The sequence below is a fragment of the Ochotona princeps genome, chromosome 2 (assembly GCF_030435755.1).
Source record: "Ochotona princeps isolate mOchPri1 chromosome 2, mOchPri1.hap1, whole genome shotgun sequence".
NCBI classification, from domain to species: Eukaryota; Metazoa; Chordata; class Mammalia; order Lagomorpha; family Ochotonidae; genus Ochotona; species Ochotona princeps.
Genome location: NC_080833.1, coordinates 52,878,416 through 52,896,393, shown reverse-complemented (window position 1 = coordinate 52,896,393; position 17,978 = coordinate 52,878,416). Strand labels below are relative to the sequence as shown.

General features: G+C 41.9%; 1 protein-coding gene and 1 non-coding gene across 3 annotated transcripts in view; both read right to left on the bottom strand.

Annotated features, from left to right (window-relative positions):
* Nucleotides 1–2,747: 2,747 nt before the first annotated feature.
* Nucleotides 2,748–17,978, bottom strand: part of UBE2U (ubiquitin conjugating enzyme E2 U) — a 50,664-nt gene continuing 35,433 nt past the window's right edge. For both annotated transcript variants that reach the window (XM_012928006.2, XM_012928007.2), the window contains exons 9-10: nt 6,677–6,768; nt 2,748–3,030 (exon numbers count right to left, since the gene is read on the bottom strand). In XM_012928006.2, the coding sequence (XP_012783460.2) occupies nt 2,876–3,030; nt 6,677–6,768 (247 nt within the window). In that variant the 3' untranslated portion in view covers nt 2,748–2,875. The remainder of the gene's footprint in view (nt 3,031–6,676; nt 6,769–17,978) is intronic.
* LOC118758717 (U6 spliceosomal RNA) lies at nt 17,605–17,708 on the bottom strand. The gene has a single exon (XR_004995804.2). It is a non-coding gene; the product is annotated as a U6 spliceosomal RNA (small nuclear RNA).

The following is a 17,978-nucleotide window of genomic DNA, read 5'->3' as shown; positions in this document are numbered from 1 at the left end:
TGATTAAAAAGATTCTGTAACATAAAGGGATGGTACTGCTACCAGCACGGTGTGAACAGGCTTGGAGACAGAGGCAGTGTGCAATTGAGAAAATGAGACAACAAAACTACAGAAGTAGAGTGGTCGGAGGGAAGCCTGCTTCTCTGAGGAAAGAAGTTGACCCGAAAGGCTTGTTGCCTCAATCTCTTATGGAGAATTGCCTGGGGAGCCAAATTATAGGAGTTGAGTGGCACAAACCTTGATAGCTGTGTCCCACATTGATGTTAACCAGGCAGTGCTTGATGATCAGGAAGTAGCAATGTGACCCAAGTACAGAAATACTGCCTCAATGATATCTTAAAGCATACTGTTCTGTGGCCTTGAACTGTTGCCCAGCTGTTGCTATGGACCCTTGCCTGCAGGCATCGACCTTGGTCTTGGACTTTTGCCCACTTGTGAACTGATGCCTGCGGAGCTTTACCTGAATCTCTGGCACCAGCAGTCTGTGAACTCAAGATTCAGGCAGTTTGGCTTGTTCTTCCTTATCAAGTCACACCGTCATTTACTTTTTCAGAAATGGCCTGAGGCATATGGTAAGGCCAGGGATGGAATGTAGGTTGGTTTAACATATCCAAAAGAAAATATTCCAAGCTTTGGTGATTAACTAGGTGTAAATGAAAGAGAAAAATCCACATGGACTCTCAAGTTTTCACTTTAAGATTATGCATTCTCCAAAAAAAGGAATAAGAGGCAGGAGAAGGAGTGGGTGAAATGAGGGCGGCAAGAAATGGAGAAATTAGTTGAAGTTGAGGCATGTTGACATGCAGATGCATGGGGGACAGTTGGAGGGAAGAAGCCTCTTCAGGACAAGCGGGAAAGATGACTGAAAATGACAACATGAATGGAAAATAAAACAGAGTGGCAAGATCGCACAAGAAAAGATATATAGAGAACAGTACTGGACTGGCTCCCTGAAGAATCCTCCAGCAAAGGCTGTGCTAGAAGGGAACTTGCTGTTAGAGAGCTAGAGTAAGTGGCTAGAGGTACAGTGAGAAGTAAGTAAATACTCTTGCTCCACTGACTAATGTCTTTGTTTCAAAGCATTCTGGTCTGAGACTTCCCAAGGCAATCCCACTTCCACCACCAGGTCTCATGGCTTCAGGAAAAGAAGCCAGAAAACACCACTTTTTGATTCCAAAAGATTGAGATGAAATGGGATAAAACAATCTATGGCAGCTGATATCAAATAAATAGTTTTCAATTGATTGTCATAGTCTTTTGGGTTGAATTTCTTGGTGATAGCTTTTTATCTGTTGGCACACACGTATTCTCATTTCTTAAATATCACCAGATACGAAAGTCGGACTGTGTTGGTATGAACATCTGCAAGGCACTTTTTAAAAAAGTTTTATTTATTTTATTTGAAAATCAAAATTATAGAGAGAGGGAGAGGCAGAGAGAGGGAAAGAGAGACAGGAGAGATCGTCCATCCACTGGTTCACTGCCCAAATGGCTGCTATGGACAGAGTTGTGCCAGTATAAAGTCAGGAATCAGAAGCTTCTTCCAGGTCTCTGTCCATATGGGATGCCAGTGTCACAGATGGAGGATTAATCTGTTATGCCACTCCACCAGCCCAAGCAAGAATGCAATGGACCACTGAAGAATGGGGGTGAACCATTAAGAACACTATTTTCATTGGCTGTGAAAAGAACACTGCTAATTGTTACCTGATTGGAGTTGGGAGTTGACTTTTGGCTGTGCTTTGCCATCCACACAAAAGGAATGGGATGGCTGCTGGTATTCTGTGATTCTGGTTGGTGGTGAAGGTGGAGAACAGAAAACACAAAGCATCAGGCACTACCATCCATTGGCGCACTATTTCTGAACCACCTCAGAAGCTCTGGCAATATTCAGCTAGACAGGGAAGTGCCAAGAGACCACAGAACACATAGCAGAGATTCAAAAAATTTTCCTTGGAAATTCAAATCTCCCTAGAAATAAGGGATCCAGATCTAAGGACAGATAAATGCATTTGTGCTGTTTGTGAGATCTATGTATGTTGATACATAGGTTTCAAAATATTCTGTTGGAAGGCACAGAAATATCCATTGTCACAACAGGAAGTGATTAATAATATTGAATACAGCCCTGAAGCCCCATAATATTAGGTATCCTCTGAGTTTTAGCAATATTGAATGCTTTGGGAAGCCTATAAAAACTTAGTGAAGTATAATGAAGCAGAAGTAGATTTTCTCATATGTTGGATGCAAATGTGTTGTGAAGTAAATAAATAAAGAGAGCAAAGGATAGGTTACTCCCGATAAATCTCATGAATGAGACAGTGTTGGAGTAAAGCTGCAGAACAAGAGAGACTCAAGCATCGCATGTTGGGGCAGCATGGCAAAAAGAGAGGGAGAAAATTAAAAGTTAGAATAATATGGAGAAAGTGAAGGAGAAAACAGCAAGTGTTCTGAGGAAAAGGTAGAACATGAATGGACAGGGACATCCTGTACCCTGAATTTGGATAAGGCAAGGAACCAAGAGAATGTAGTTACATGCAGAGCGCCCTCTGAGTTAATGGCAGCTTCTGAAGCTACTCAACGTTCCTGCTTGCACAAACTTGCATCCAACCCACCAACTGTGGGAGGATAACACATTGGCTGGGACACAGCAAGGAGCAGCTTGAAGTTGGCTAACCTGGTTCCAAACAAAGACATGTCCCCCTATCTCTCCCCGTAAAATTCAAAGCAATGAAGTCACTGGCTCAGACATATTTCTAATTTGTAATTGCAGACTAGCTTGAAAATAACAGAATCCAACTTCCCAGAGCCTGCCAAAGTTACTCCCTGCAGTGGAACTGCGGTTGACACTGCTCAGATTCTGAGCCCCGGAGTTCTAGGTTTGCTCTTCTAAAGCCTCTGTGTTGAGAGTGTGGGTCCAGGCAACCAGATCTTCTACTTCCTCTTCCCATTCCTCCTCTGTGTCACTATCAAATGAGGACGTCTCCGTGACAGAATCACTGTTGGTTTGTGAGTCGGAGTAGGTGTCATCTATAGTGAGAAATGTGAAAAACAAATGCAATGGGCACCACAGGCACAACACAACACAACACAACACAACACAACAACACCAATGGAAATAGACACATTCCTGAGTTTGGCCAGAATGCTGAATTCAGACTGAGCACAAATATCTTTTTAAACTTTAAAAATTTTGTATTTTACAATTAACATTGCCATCAATCATCCTTTCTCTTTCACTCAATCTTGTTACTTTCATTAGCTTACTCATTTAACTTGCATATACTGAGTCCTAGTTGATGTGTCCATAGCAAAATGTACAGGTATGGATTTTGTCCCTGTGTTAAAATAAGTTACGAAAACACTCATTCCAGCTGCCTCACATTTAGTGTACCCTTCTTGGGATGAATCCTGGAAATGTTCCCTTTTAAAATCTATTTGTTAATCTTAAAATAATTTCCTTAAATCTTCAATTTAACTTCATTCAGTTTAAAACTGCTGATGAGTGGGTTCTGGTTGTTGGTTCATTTCCATTCATCTCCGGTACCAGTCTGGGTTCAGTTAAAAATGGAACTGCTCAGCTAACCCAGGTTGATGAAGGGATCTGAGATTAGGTCGGTGTGGAAGGCCCTGGGGGAGAGCAGGTCTGGCAGGCTGCAGCTGAGAGCTGGAGAGGCACGGAGCCTGGTGAATGAACGTCAAGTTGTAAACCAGGAAGGAGCTCATCAAGTGTAAGGCGTACACACCTGCAGAGTGGGACAAAAGTGCTGTGTTCCTGGGCTGTGTGTGAGGCCATCACATCTGTGAAGTGGGACATTGTGGAAAGCTCTGTGAAACTGCTGTGGCCAGGGAAGCTGCCACACCTGACAGGCACACCTTCCTGAGTACAATGGCCCCTTCTCTCTCCCCACCCACCCCATGCTGCCTCCGCAGTCTCAGGAGAGTTTTCCTCTTTGGCAGATCTTGACATGCCAACCCTCTCTGCAAAAGAGCAACGTGAAGCTCATTCCTTTTCCAACTGAGTCACACTTCTGTCTGATACCTTGTGCAAGTTCTCTAGTGCTACACAATGAACAGTCTAAAAATCTTAGCGACATGCAACAATAAGTTTTTGTTTAGGTCACACAGGTGCCCATCAGTTAGGGGTTGACTTCTTTGGCTGAAGAACAACTGAGAAACTTGGCTGAGGAAGCCTGGCTCTGTGCCTCCGTATCTTCCTCTGTGATCAGAGAAAGCTCAGGCATGCTCTTGTGATGACAGCAAAATGGAAAGGCGATAGCCAAATCATGTAAATCCTTTCCAAACCTTGGGCTTATCACCGCTGCTAATATTCCACTGATCAAAACAAGCTCCAGCACAAAATTTAAAGTCATGGGGCAAGGAAGCTTATTTTACCCATGGTGGTAGAATAGGAATGAATATTTATGAATGATAATTTATCACAATTATTAGGTAGAGTCTCTCCTGAGCAGACTCAAAGAACACACTACCCAGTCTTCAAAGAGGACAAGACTTGGCACTAGGAATCCAATTGATTTCTAGACAATTCCCGAGAAGGTTCTCCCTTCAACCTTATCTTTTCCTTCCCACTCATCATTAATTCACTCCTCTTTTGTTCAAAATAGCAGCAGTGCTAAAAGCATGATGACTCTACCTCAGCCTATCCTAACATGCTCATTTACCCATGAGCACGGAATACTACTTGCATGTATTACTCTGGGGTAAATAGGTGTGAGTAGTCCCTCTCTGTAGGGCACTCACTTCATCTCAATGAGACTGGCAGCAAGTCAACAAGGGGACAATGGTAACAGCAGGTGTGGCAGTCAGACTCATAGGTGGGCTCTTGGGATCCTTGCATCCTGGTGTTCACATCTCTGTGAAACTCCTTTCCTTCTAAGAGTGGGTGGGAGCTGTGACTTGCTTCTAATCAATAAGGTGTGGCAAGGGAGTTGGCATTCCCTTGAATATATCATGTGATAAAAGATTCCATTTTGCTATCAGCAAATTCTATGTTATATAGTAATAGGAAACTAATAGAACATAATATGGCTATAATGGAAGTGCTATGATAACCCACAGAAAAAAAATTTCCAGAAGATAATACCTAAACTGAATCTCAAGAAAATAAACTCAGTGCACCTCTCATAATGTTTTGAAATAATTCAGGACACAATCATGTGTCAGAAGGTCAGTATGGCATCAACAGAGTGAGGGGAGAATGAGGAGAGATGTTGCTGAAAGACAAGCAGGTATTAGAACATTAAGGACTCTATAGGAAAGAGTCTGCATTTTGTCCTGACCAAAATGGAAAGCTCAACCACTTGAACTGGTGAAAGCACACTTCGGTTTGAGCTGTATAGATATATGGTAAAACAGGGGTAGACATCGTTGGTATCATTGACTTAATCAAACACACTTTGGGTGAGGGTGATGGGAGTGTTGAGAGACAGAGACTGCAGGGAGGAGTCAGAGAAGCTGGAGGAGGCAGAGAGGAAGGCTGGGGAAGGCAGCTTATCTTGCAGGGACACTGAAGTCTGGATGAAGGCCCTAGGCTGCCAGCTTAGAGGGATCTGCCAGCACAACACAGGAAGACAAATCAATGATGATCCGAACACAAGACGGTTGGGACTGCAGGAGCAGGGCCCATTGAATGAATGTCATTGCCTGTGCCCTGTGTAGTTTATATTACTTTGCAGATCTCAAAGAATTTTCACATCATTAGTCACAAGAACCCTAACATCTTCCATGTCCCCATTACTAGCTGAGGATGAAGGACCTGAATCCCAGAGGTCCTGGATCTGAACCCAAGCTCCCTGACCCAGAACACATGTGTCCAGTGTTCCCTTTGCACTAGCTGACTTCCACTGCCCTCACCATTACCAGCCCCCACTTTCAAAGTTGTCTGAATTTATTCCAACAAAATGTTCATTTTTAAAAGCACACCACATACTAAATTTCAACTACCACCATTCCTTTCTTTCCATTTATATTGCATGTACATTTTAACCTACAAGTTTCAGGGCTTGGTCTTGTTAGTAATTTCTTTGGGTTGCTTTTTACATTTTAAAACTTATTCTTAAAATATCAAACTATATTATTAAACCATCAAAGTGTAATGAGTAATTCAAGTTTTAAAGCTGTAATTCCTATGTCATAAGTTGTCTGAATTGATTTTTTAAGATTTATTTTATTTTTATTGGAAAGTCAGATATACAGAGAGGAGGAAAGACAGAGAGGAAGATCCTCTGTCCATTGACCCCCTCCCCAAGCGGTCGCAACAGCTGGAGCTGCGTTGATCCAAAGCCAGGAGTCAAGAGCCTCTTCCGGTTCTCCCACCTGGGTGCTGGGTCCCAAGGCTTTGGGCTCTCCTTGACTACACTCCCAGGATACAAGCAGGGAGCTGGATGGGAAACGGGGCGACCAAGATTAGAACTTGTGCCTACATGGGATCTTGGCGCATGCAGGACAAGGATTTTAGCCACTAGGATACCACACTGGGCCCTGAACTGATTTTTTTTTTTTTTTTTTTTTAAGAAAAATTGAAGTAAAGAGAAATGTAAGATTTAGGCCTCATGTATTCAAACTTATTCTGAGCTGAATATGAATGTTTAATTTATGATTATGAGTAACATTTTAATTCTACAAGCCAAACCCAAATGGGCAGAATTCAGTTTACCTGGAGTTGGGGGATGCATTCTTTTCTTTGAGGGACTGACTAGTTCGGTCACTTTATTTTCCCTAGCAAGCCGGGCCTTAATAGCAGCATACCTAGAAAGAACAATAGCAATTACTTCAATTCCCAAATGAATTTGGGGGTGTGTACATCACTCTTAAGAACAATTAACCACATAAGTGAAATGAACCAGAGAAGTGGAACAATAGTCTTTAAACACAGGGCCATTCTGAATGCAGCCTAGTTTAATAATAAAGTGAATTGTTTCAACACATGCCTTCTAACAGGACAGTAGTTAGAAAAGCAAGCTAATAGGACAGAAGATTAAGATTGTAGAAGAAGTAAAAGCATCCTGTAGCACGAAATGGCATATCAGCTTCCTAGGCCACCATACCAACCAACCTCCAATTCCGTAACATAAATGGCACTGTCCCCCTTCCAAGATCCCCAGTGGATATCTGAAACCAGACACCAGAGCCTGTGCAAACTGTGATGTTTCTTTTTTTTTTTTTTTTTTTTTTTTTTTTTTTACAATAAAAGTTCCATGTTTAATCATTTAACTTTAAAGCAACAGATTACTCTTATTCCATTTACAGATAAAGAATATAGGGGTCACAAAAACTGGGTAAGTTATCCGAGTTAATAAACTGCAGGCTGTTTCAAAATACAGTGTTCAAATTTTAAAGAGGTATATGTAAAATTGCCAATGAAGACATATTAACTGTAAAAATTAAAATCTCATTTAGTAGCTTCCCAAAGCAAGGCCTACTGTTAACAAAATCATCTTTGAAGCTTTTCAAATGAAGTTGTATTGGTTGTCTGAATGGCAGAGAATTTAGAAAGAGAAATGGCAAGAAATTTACCATTCATGCCACAATATTGCCACTTCCCCTTCCCCTGCCCTAAAGCTTTTCTTTTTTTTTTTTTTTTTTTTTTTTATATATTTATTATTTAACTTCAGTAATTACATTGTATTATGTGACACAATTACATAGATACTTGGGTTCTCCCCACCCCTCCCCAAACCCTCCCACCATCGTGGATTCCTCCACCTTGTTGCATAACCACAGCTCAAGTTCAGTTGAGATTCCCCCACTGCAAGCGTATACCAAACATAGAGTCCAGCATCTTATTGTCCAGTCAAGTCCAACGGCTTCTTAGGTATACCCTCTCTGGTCTGAAGACAGAGCCAGCAGAGCATCAAAACTGTGATGTTTCTTAAGCAGAAACACACAGATGTGATTTTTTTTCCATCTTAACAAAGCATTTATCATGCATGTTGGCTTTAAGTTTTGCACTTTCGAGCCCAGTGTGGTAGTCTAGTGGCTAAAGTCCTCGCCTTGCGTGTACCAGGATCCTATAAGGATCATGGTTCATGTTCAGGTTACACCACTTCCCATACAGCTCCCTGCTTGTGGCCTGGGAACAGCCCAAAACCTTGCGACCCTGTACCCTCGTGGAAGACTCTGAAGACCCCGAAGAAGCTCCTGGCTTCAGAGCAGCTCAGCTCTGGGTGATGCAGCTAGTTGGGGAGTGAACCAGCATCAGAACTTCCTCTCTGGCTCTCTTTCTCTCTGTAAACTCTGCCTTTCCAATAAAAATAAATAAATCTTAATTTTAAAAGTTTTGCAGTTTCAAGGGTGATAAAAACATCCAAATTTCTTTTTTCTTCTTCACTAGCAGGGATTTGTCCTTACCATTGACCTTAGCCACCTCAGCATACGATTTTCCTCTGTCCTTATTGAGAAGTCTGTGTTTTCACATCAGGGATGCACTTTGTAGTTCTTCCGTTGGTATACCCAAATGTGGCATTACTACACTTGTGCTTTGGGATTATGGCTAAATACAATCACTATCAGTGAAACACAAACACTGATTCTGTAGTAGCCCATCTGACAACAGAGATGGCTGCTAGGTAATTAATATCCAACGGGGACATGCTGCGTTAAGCAATGAGTCACATGGTTGGGTTGGGCAGAGTGGTTCCATGTGGGATTTCATCAAGTGATTCAAAATGGTATGCAATTGAAAAGTTCATATTTTCAGGTCATAGTTGAAACAGTTACCTGAAACCTCAGAAGATAAAACCACAGATAATGGGACTACTGCAACCGAAATTTATTCTTTCACATTCTGGATGCTTGAAGTCTTGGATTCAGGTGCGGCAGGGCCAGTCTCCTTGTGAACACTCCAGGCAAGAGTCCTCCCCCACTTCTTCCTGGCTCTTGCAGCCAGCAAGAGCCACCCCGCAATCCTAGGCTTACAGCTTCGTGAACGTGGCAATCTTTTCCATGTTTTGGTGTCTTCTATTTCTTTCTTTAATGTTTGTAATTTTCATCATAGAGACCCCTCATATCTTTGGTTAAGTTTATTTCAAGGCATTTACATTTTTTTGCAACTATAATGAATGGGACTGATCACACATGTTCTTTCTCAGGTAAGAAATTGTTTTGTATGCAAAAGGTATTGATTTTTTTATGTTGATTTTTATATTCTGCGACTTTATCAAACTCTTAAGAGTTCTAGTAGTTTCTCTTTTTTAAAGGTTGGTTTATTTTTATTGGCAGGATAGATTCCTGGAGAGAAGGAGAAACAGAGAAGCCAGGAGCTTCTTCTGGGTCTCCCATAGGGTGTTGGGTCCCAGTGCTTTGGGTCATCCTCTACTGCTTTCCCAGGCCACAAGCAGGGAGCTGATTGGAAAGTGGAGTAGCCAGACACAAGCCAACACCCTTATGAGCAAGGACTTAGCCACTGAGCCATCACACTGGACCCTGCAATAGCCTGTTAGAAGCGTCTTTCACTTCCCTACATACAGAGAGAATCATGTCATCTGCAATCAAGGATGGAGTAAGTTCCTCATTTCCCTTTTGCATCCATGCTTGTTTTTTTTTTTTATAGTGCCTTTATTGTGTTGAGAAATGTTCCTTCTATACTCAACTTACCTAAGGTGGTTTTTTTTTTTTTTTGTCATTAAAGGGTGTTATAATTTATCAAGTACTTTCTCTATTGAGAAATTATATAGTTTTTATTCTTCAGCTTATTAATGTAATTATCACATTCAATGACTTACATATGTTAAACAATCCCTGAATACCAAGGATAAATACCACTTGCTCTAGGTGAATGGCTTTTATGATGTGTTGTTGAATTTGATCAGCTAGCTTTTTGTTCAAGATTTTTGCATCTAGGTTCTTCAAGTATTTTTTCTATAGCTGTCTTTGTTGTATCTTCTAGTTTTGGAACTATGGTGATGCTGGCCTCATAGAGTTGGGAGAATTCACTCCCTCTCAATTGTTTTGCATAGCTTTAGAAAAATTAGAATCAGTACTTGAAAATTTAGCAGTGAAGCCATTTGGTTTTGGGCTTTTCTTAGTTGGATTTCTATCACTGATTTAATCTCTTTCTTCATTATTGTTCTATTTAGGTTTTCTATGTTATGATTCAATTTAGGCAGACTGCCTCTGTCCAAATTTTCCATTAGTTTTTGGTTGCTTCTGGCAATTTCTGATTGATTCTTTGCATATCTGTGGTGTCCACTGTTTTATTTTCCTTTCATCTCTGGTTTTGTTGATTTGAGTCTTCTCCCTCTTTTTTTTTTATTACTTTGCATCAAAATGTATTGGTTTTGTTTATTTTTCCAAAAAACTATCTCTAATTCACTGGTCTTTTATATCTTTATTGCTTTATTTGTTCTCTCTCCCTTTCTTCCTACTAATTTCGGGCTCAGTTTGCTGTTCTTCTAGGTCCTTGAGATGCGTTGAGATGCCTTTCTGATTCCTTGATACAGGCACCATTTACTACAAACTTCCCTCTTAACACTGCTTTTTCTGTGTCTCACAAGTTTTGATATGGTGTGCAATCATCTTCATTTGTTCCAGGATTTTTAAAAATTTTTATTTTGACTTCTATGAACCACTGTTCAATCAGTTCCCATGTGTATATACATTTTCTAGAATTTCTTGAGTTTTTGCTTTCCAGCTTCACTCCTGGGTGGTCAGAAAAGAGACACAGTATGATTTCTTTTCTTTTCCTTTTTTCCTTTTAATTTGATGAGGCATGCTTTATGGCTTAGCATATGATCTATTCTAGAGTAGGTTCCAAGAACTAATGAAAAGAATGTGTTCTGCAACTATGGTATGAAGTGTTCTGTAGCTATCAATTAGTTTCATTTGGTTCATAGTATAGATTATCTCTGTTGCTTATTGATTTTTTTTTGTCCGGTCCATCTGTCTTTTGATGAAAGTGGGGTGCTAGAGTAACCCACATTATTATTATATTGGAATCTATGTCTCTCTTTAGATCCATTAACAGTTGTTTTACAGAAGTGCCACTGGATTGGGCGAATTTACATTATAGTCGCTTCTTACTGAATTGATCCCTAATCAATATGCAATGTCCTTCTTTATCTTGTAATATTTTTTTAAAAAAGTTTATTTTGCTGTTTTCCCTTTCCATCAGCATGAGATAGTTTCCAACCTTTCACTTTGTTGGTGAGATGTGCTTCTTGTAGGTAGCCGATGGATCTGCTGTCTTCCTCAATCCCTGGTCCAGTGTCTTACTCAAGGTGGTGGTTGAGCTGTGCTGGCTGCCCATCATGGCTGACCAGAAGTGACCTTTCCGAGCTCTGTCTTCCTGTCCTGCAGGGCTTCCACTGACTTCTTTCGCATCTTCACTGAAAATTGCTGCCACTCAAACACAGTCCTTCCTTCATTCTTTTCATACTCCAGGGCAGGCTTTCACCTATTCAGCCATTTTGGCTCTCCCTGTATTTATTTATAATTATCATAATAAATCATGACCAAATGGGATACTTACAATGAATATAACCTTTATTTGGAATTTTTTAAATATCGGTTTAAAATTTTTTTTAAATTGCAAAATTTTCAAAGCACACACACCTATATTAGATCACAAAAGGTCATTTTACAATGATCTCTTTGAAGTTACTACATATGCATGGACTTCAAATTTTGTACACCAAAACAAACCCATCTTTTAATTGCATTTTTCACAAACTTTTTGAAGTATCCTGTGTACAGCCAAATTTAACTTGCTAAAATTTTGCATTCCCTTATTTATTCAACCCTTTATTTGCATTTATGAAGGTACCTTACAAAGTTTAAAGAGCCTGGTGTGGTAGGACTAAAGTCCTCACCTTGCATGTGCTGTGAACCCATATGAGCGCTGGTTCAAGTCCCAGCTACCCTGCTTCCCATGCAGCTTGTGGCCTGGGAAAGCAGTTGAGGACCACCCAAAGCATTGGGACCCTGCACCCAAATGGGAGACCCGGAAGAAACTCCTGGTTTCAGATCAGCTCAGCTCTGGCCATTGTGGCCATTTGGGGAGTGAATCAGAGGATGGAAGATCTTCCTCTCTGTATATCTGACTTCCCAATTAAAAAACAAAACAAAACAAAAAACCAAACTTAAAACAACCCAAAGAAAATGTATGTCAGGAAGAACTTTCTTTCTGTCTTTTTCTTTCTTTGTTCCTTTTTCTTTTCTTTTCTTTTTTTCTTTTCTTTCTTTCTTTCTTTCTTTCTTTCTTTCTTTCTTTCTTTCTTTCTTTCTTTCTTTCTTTCTTTCTTTCTTTCTCTTTCAGCAAAGTGAATACAAAGAGAGATCTTCTATCCATTGGTTCATTCCATAGATATCCACAATATCCTGCGATGCAGCAGCCCACAGTATCTCTTGTGCAGGTAGTGGGAACCAAGCACTTGAGCCGTCACCTGCTGACCCCAGGGTGTGTGCATCAGCAAGAAGCTGGGATAGATGTGCAGGTGAAATTCAAAGTCAGCCATTTGGATACAGGATGTGGGAGTCCCGAGTGCTGGCCAACCTCCTGTGCCACAACATCTAACCTACACATGTACTTAAATTCCATTGTTCAATGAGCCTTTTAAAGAATTCTTTACTATAATTGAAAAAAGTTATAAAAATAAAAATGTTTTGAATCACTAAAAAAAGTGAATTAAGTTACCATGGAGCAAAAGACCATAATTATTCAATTTAAATACAAGATAAAACCCCTATTACCTGTTATTTTAAATTCCTACATAATTTTGTTGTTGCTGTAAATTTCCAAATGCTCTCAAAAACTGCTTTACATGCAAATGTATCTTTTCCTTGGCACCTGCTCGCTTGCTCTCTCTCTCTTTTAAATTTATGTGACAGGAAGAGAGAGACAGAGAAAGAGAGAAAGAGAGAAAGAGAACCATTCATCCTGTGGTTTACTGCCCCAGTGGTTAGCTGGCCAGGCTGAACCCAGGAGCTGGGAACTCCATCCAGGGTTTCCCCATTGGTAGTACAGCCCCAAGTACCTGGACCATCTTCAGCTGCTTCCAAGGTCTGTTAGAAGGGAGCTCGATTGGACATGGAGGTAGCAGTTCAATATACAGTCCCACATGCTGGCCCCTGGTGACATGTTGTAAGCAAATGTCTTGGCCCCTTTTCTTCTCCTCTTGATTAAGCACAATCATGTATGCCTCCCCTCACTCCCGCTCAGGGCAGAGTATGAGCAGGACCAAAGCCAGTCTGAGTTTCCCACTTAAGTTCAGGGCAGGAAGGCTTAAGGAGAAGGGGAAGAGAGATTGACAGTGATGGAGGGAGGGATGCCCTTAAAATGGAGGAGTCTAACCAAAGATGCAATTTTCATAGGGAAAACAAATATTCCATATGTGCTTTTGGCTCACAGTAGAACTGTTTTTCAGGAGAGAGGAAGGTGGGGAGTGATCTTAAAATGTAGGAGCTTCTGCTAGATTCTGTACTATAGCCAGAATTCAATAGTAAATCTTTAGGGCTACATCCTTTTAAAATAATGAATTAAGTTATCTGAAGTGCAGAGAGACGGAATGAGGTGGACAGAGATCTCCCATCCACTGGTTCAAATGGCCATAACAGCGAGGGCTGGACGCGGCTGAAGCCAGAAGTCTGGGACTTTCTCTTGTATGAGTGACAGGAATGTGACTGCTTGCGCCCTCACCTGCTGCTTCACCGGGTAGGCATTGCTCACAAGCTGGCATCTGAAGCAGAGACAGGACTTAGACTTACACTCTGATCCCAGAGGCGGGCATCCCAGGCAGTGTCCTAACAGCTGAACATCATGCCTACTTCTAGGGCTAAATTCCGAGAGACCAAGTATATCCAAAAGAGGAGCCCCATAAAAGGTGTAAAATTCCTAAGAGTTGGAAGAGTTAGGTATGTTTCATCTGATGGAGAAGGCCTGGGTCTCCGTTCCTGGCTAACTAGGGCTTGTATTTCAGCTATGATGCAAAGTACGTGAACTTAGGACACTCTATTTTAAAAAGCTGTTTCTTCACACATTCTTCTTCTTCTCCTTCCCCTCCTCCTCGTTCTTCTTCAGAGAGGAGGAGAGGCAGTGAGGAAGATCTTCCATCCGATGATTCATTCCCTAAGTGCCCGTAACAATCAGAGCTGAGCCAATCTGAAGCCAGAAGCCTGGAGCTTCTTCCGGGTCTCCCAGTGAGTGCAGGGTCCCAAGGCTTTGGGCCATCCTCGACCGCTTTCCCAGGTCACAAGCAGGGAACTGGGTGGGAAGTGGGGTCGTCATGATTAGAACCAGTGCCCATATGGGATCCTGATTGTGCAAGGTGAGGACTTTAGCCGCTAGGCTACAGCACTGGTCCCTCTATACACATTCTTAATAAAACATACACATTCTTAATAAAATCCCCAATGTACTGCCTCTAAAAGCATCCAAGGAGAGACTAAACACTTTTCAAAAAAAAGGTTATTGTTTAAGAAGGGATTTTCCCCCCTTCAGTTGTATTTTTTTCCCCATGTCTGCATTTTCAAACGTAAGCAATGTCCATTCTAATGCCAAATTCTCTCTCTAACCACAAGGTGGCAATCAAGGTCCTATCTTTGGGGAATAAAAAAAAAATGCTAGTGTTCTCAAAAAAGGACATTGAACATGTAACTAAGTAAATCTATAAAAACTATGTTTAAATTCAATAACCCAGACAGAATAACACAAACACACAATCAACGGATGTACTCAGCAGGAAGGTTTTCTACACAAGGGGAGGAAAGAAACACCGGTGTGCTAACAGGAATGCAACTTGCTTTAGTGAATTAAAACACCTGCTTACAGAAATCAAACAGGAAAGAGACTTTAAAACAGTTTAGTGTGTTAACTGCTTAGTAGATAGAAAAGCTAAGTTCAGAGTGTATCTTATAAGTACTAAGCATTTTTATTTTTGTGTTGGATACAATACAGATGTTGATATACATATATATTTCTGAAAAAGGACAAAGGAACAATAAAATATGATGTTGGGGCCAGCTGTGGCATATTGGGTTAAGCCACCACCTGCAGCGCTATAACCCCTTATGGGTGTTGGTTTGTGTCTTGGCTGACCCACCAATCCCTGCTGATGTGCCTGGGAAAGTAACATACGATAGCCTAAGTGGGACCCTACACCCACGTGGCTAACCAGGGGTTCTGACCCCTGGCTTAGGCCTGGTTCACTCATGGCTGTTGCGATCATTTGGGAAAAGTAAACCAGCAGGTAAATGACCTCGATAAATAAGTCTTTTAAAAAATATTTACTGTTGGGGCCCGGCGGCGTGGCCTAGTGGCTAAAGTCCTCGCCTTGAACGTGCCAGGATCCCATATAGGCGCTGGTTCTAATCCCGGCAGCTCCACTTCCCATCCAGCTCCCTGCTTGTGGCCTGGGAAAGCAGTCGAGGATGGCCCAATGCATTGGGACCCTGCACTTGCGTGGGAGACCCGGAAGAGGTTCCTGGTTCCTGGCATCAGATCGATGTGCACCGTCTCGTTGTGGCTCACTTGGGGAGTGAATCATTGGACGGAAGATCTTCCTCTCTGTCTCCCCTCCTCTCTCTGTATATCTGACTTTGTGATAAAAATAAATCTTTAAAAAAATATTTACTGTTGATGAAAAAAAAAACTTTCTAAAAGGGAGACTTGATTTGTTCTTGCAATTGGGCCGATGGAAAACTATAGCTTATTTCAACATTTACCTGAAAAAATTAAGTTTCTAATACACATCACTTGAATTTCAGATAACATCTGTTGTTTATCAGTAACCTCACACACACTGGATGCTCCCTCTGTGCCTCAGTTTCCCTCACGGGTCAACTGGAGATGGTATCTAACTCCACCCTTACTGCACTTCTGTGAGGCATTTTGGGGTGATGCCAAGTTAACATGGCAAGAGGTTGAGCCATGTTGGGAACTAGTCTTGAAGTGGAGGTGGTAGGCAAGCCATGCGGGTTGACCTGTGACTTTGGTGGAGTCCGGGGCATTTAGTGCTGCACCTGCCACCTCCCCAGGGGGGCCGGCTGTGCATCAGAAAGGGAGAGTGCTTCTTGCCAAAGGTACTAGGCATGTTGGGCCCTGCTTCTCTACACCTTCTATGTAGGGATATGGGAAGCATTCTAAGAGTACATGAAGCCATCAGGCTTCGTAACTGCGAGTTAGACTACCTGCTAACCAGACGGGCAAAGCTCAGATTACCGGCACCGATTTTTCTTTCATCATGTGAGGTAGAGAGTAGGACACATCGTTTTTTTTTTTTTTTTTTTAAGATTTATTTCATTTTTTTTATTGCAAAGTCAGATTTACAGAAAGGAAGAGAGACAGAGAGGAAGATCTTCTATCTGATGGTTCACTCTCTAAGTGGCCACAACGGCTTGAGCTGCACCATCTGAAGCCAAGAGCCAGGAGCTTCTTCTGGGTCATCCACGCGGGTCCAGGGTCCCAAGGCTTGGGGCCGTCCTTAATTGTCCTCCCAGGCCACAAGCAGGGAGCTGGATGGGAAGCGGGGCCGCTGGGACATGAACCAATATCCATATGGGATCCCGGTGCATGCAAGGTGAGGACTTTAGTCACTAGACTACCGCACTGGGCCCAGGATACATTGTTTTATACGTGCATAACACGAATATTCAAAATAACAGATTTCATTGCCTTCTGATTTTTATGTTTTATTATTTCTCTAGAGAAAAATACAAGCTACTGATTAGATTTTTTGACCTGTTCTTTCTTGTGCCTTGGTGGAAATAAGCATTTGCCTGAATAACCAGGATGGTCAAGACAATTGGAAAGAAAAAGGTCTTCAGAAATGAACACCTCACAAAATGATTGATCACTGAATATTTATGGACTGCTTAAAATGATAATTGGTTTCTATTAATAGTAACTAAAACATGTGTAAAATTCAAGCATTTGCATAAAATATTCAAGACTGTCATTTGTACTTGCAGTTTTCAATCACTGTTTATGATGGTCTCGGAGAACATAGCATAATCCCTGCATTAGAACGCACCTTAATACAAGTGTACAGCTCAGGTTAATTCTCCAAAAATTAACTGCCTTTGCCTTTAGTCTTAACTGACATGTGGGCATGTTTGCTTGGTGGTTGCCAGGCACCAGCTGCCTCTGTCCCTCTCCACTCCACAGGTGCTGACAATCAGGGAGGAGGATGGGCATGTCAGCGGCTGCATCTCCAGGACACGGTGGAGCTGGCTCATCCTGCCAGGCAGGGGGCGGTGGAGCCGGGAAGGGAAAGCCAGCAAAGGCACAATGGGACCAAAAGGCGCATGGTTGTGGTTGGTGTTTCCTGACCTGCGAATGAGCACTTTGTGGTTTTTGCAGGCCTCCATCAGAGATGACTGAGAATTCTCTCGAAGGCTGTCAGGCATGAGGTGCACCTGACCCCCTTGCTCAGGGATACTTGAATGTTCATGGCCATCAGCTTGAGTGTTACCTATTGTATAATTATCTACATATTCTCATTTTTATTTGACAGGCAGAGAGGAAGAGGGGTTTCCCAGCTCACTTTTAACTCAGTCCAAACCTTAACTCTATCACAGAGGACAGCAACACTGCTCGAATGAAAGGAACTGTTTGCATTTTCTGTTTGTGTGTCAGCTCAGGTAGGCGGATTGCATTTTTGATTTTTTTTGTGTGTGTGTGTGATCCTTGCGCAGGGGCCATGCTAATCTTTGAGTTGTTACAATTTTAGCGCATATGTTGCCAAAGTGAGCTTTTTAACAGAAGTTTATATAAAGGTGTAAGGTGTGACTCAAACACTGGCCTTGAAGACCCCTGATGTTTCAGACCATTTTCAATATCTGCTGCCCCTACGTCTGGGCTTCCTTAAGATTCGTGTGCCCTTTAGGTTCAAATCTTATTGTCTGCCAATCCGCTGTAACCGCCCCGTTCCCACCAATCCGCTGTCAGCTCGAGATGCTGCTGTGCCGGAGGGCTCTGTCTACCAATTCCTCGTGGCCTCTCCCCTTAGTCTTCACCCACTGCC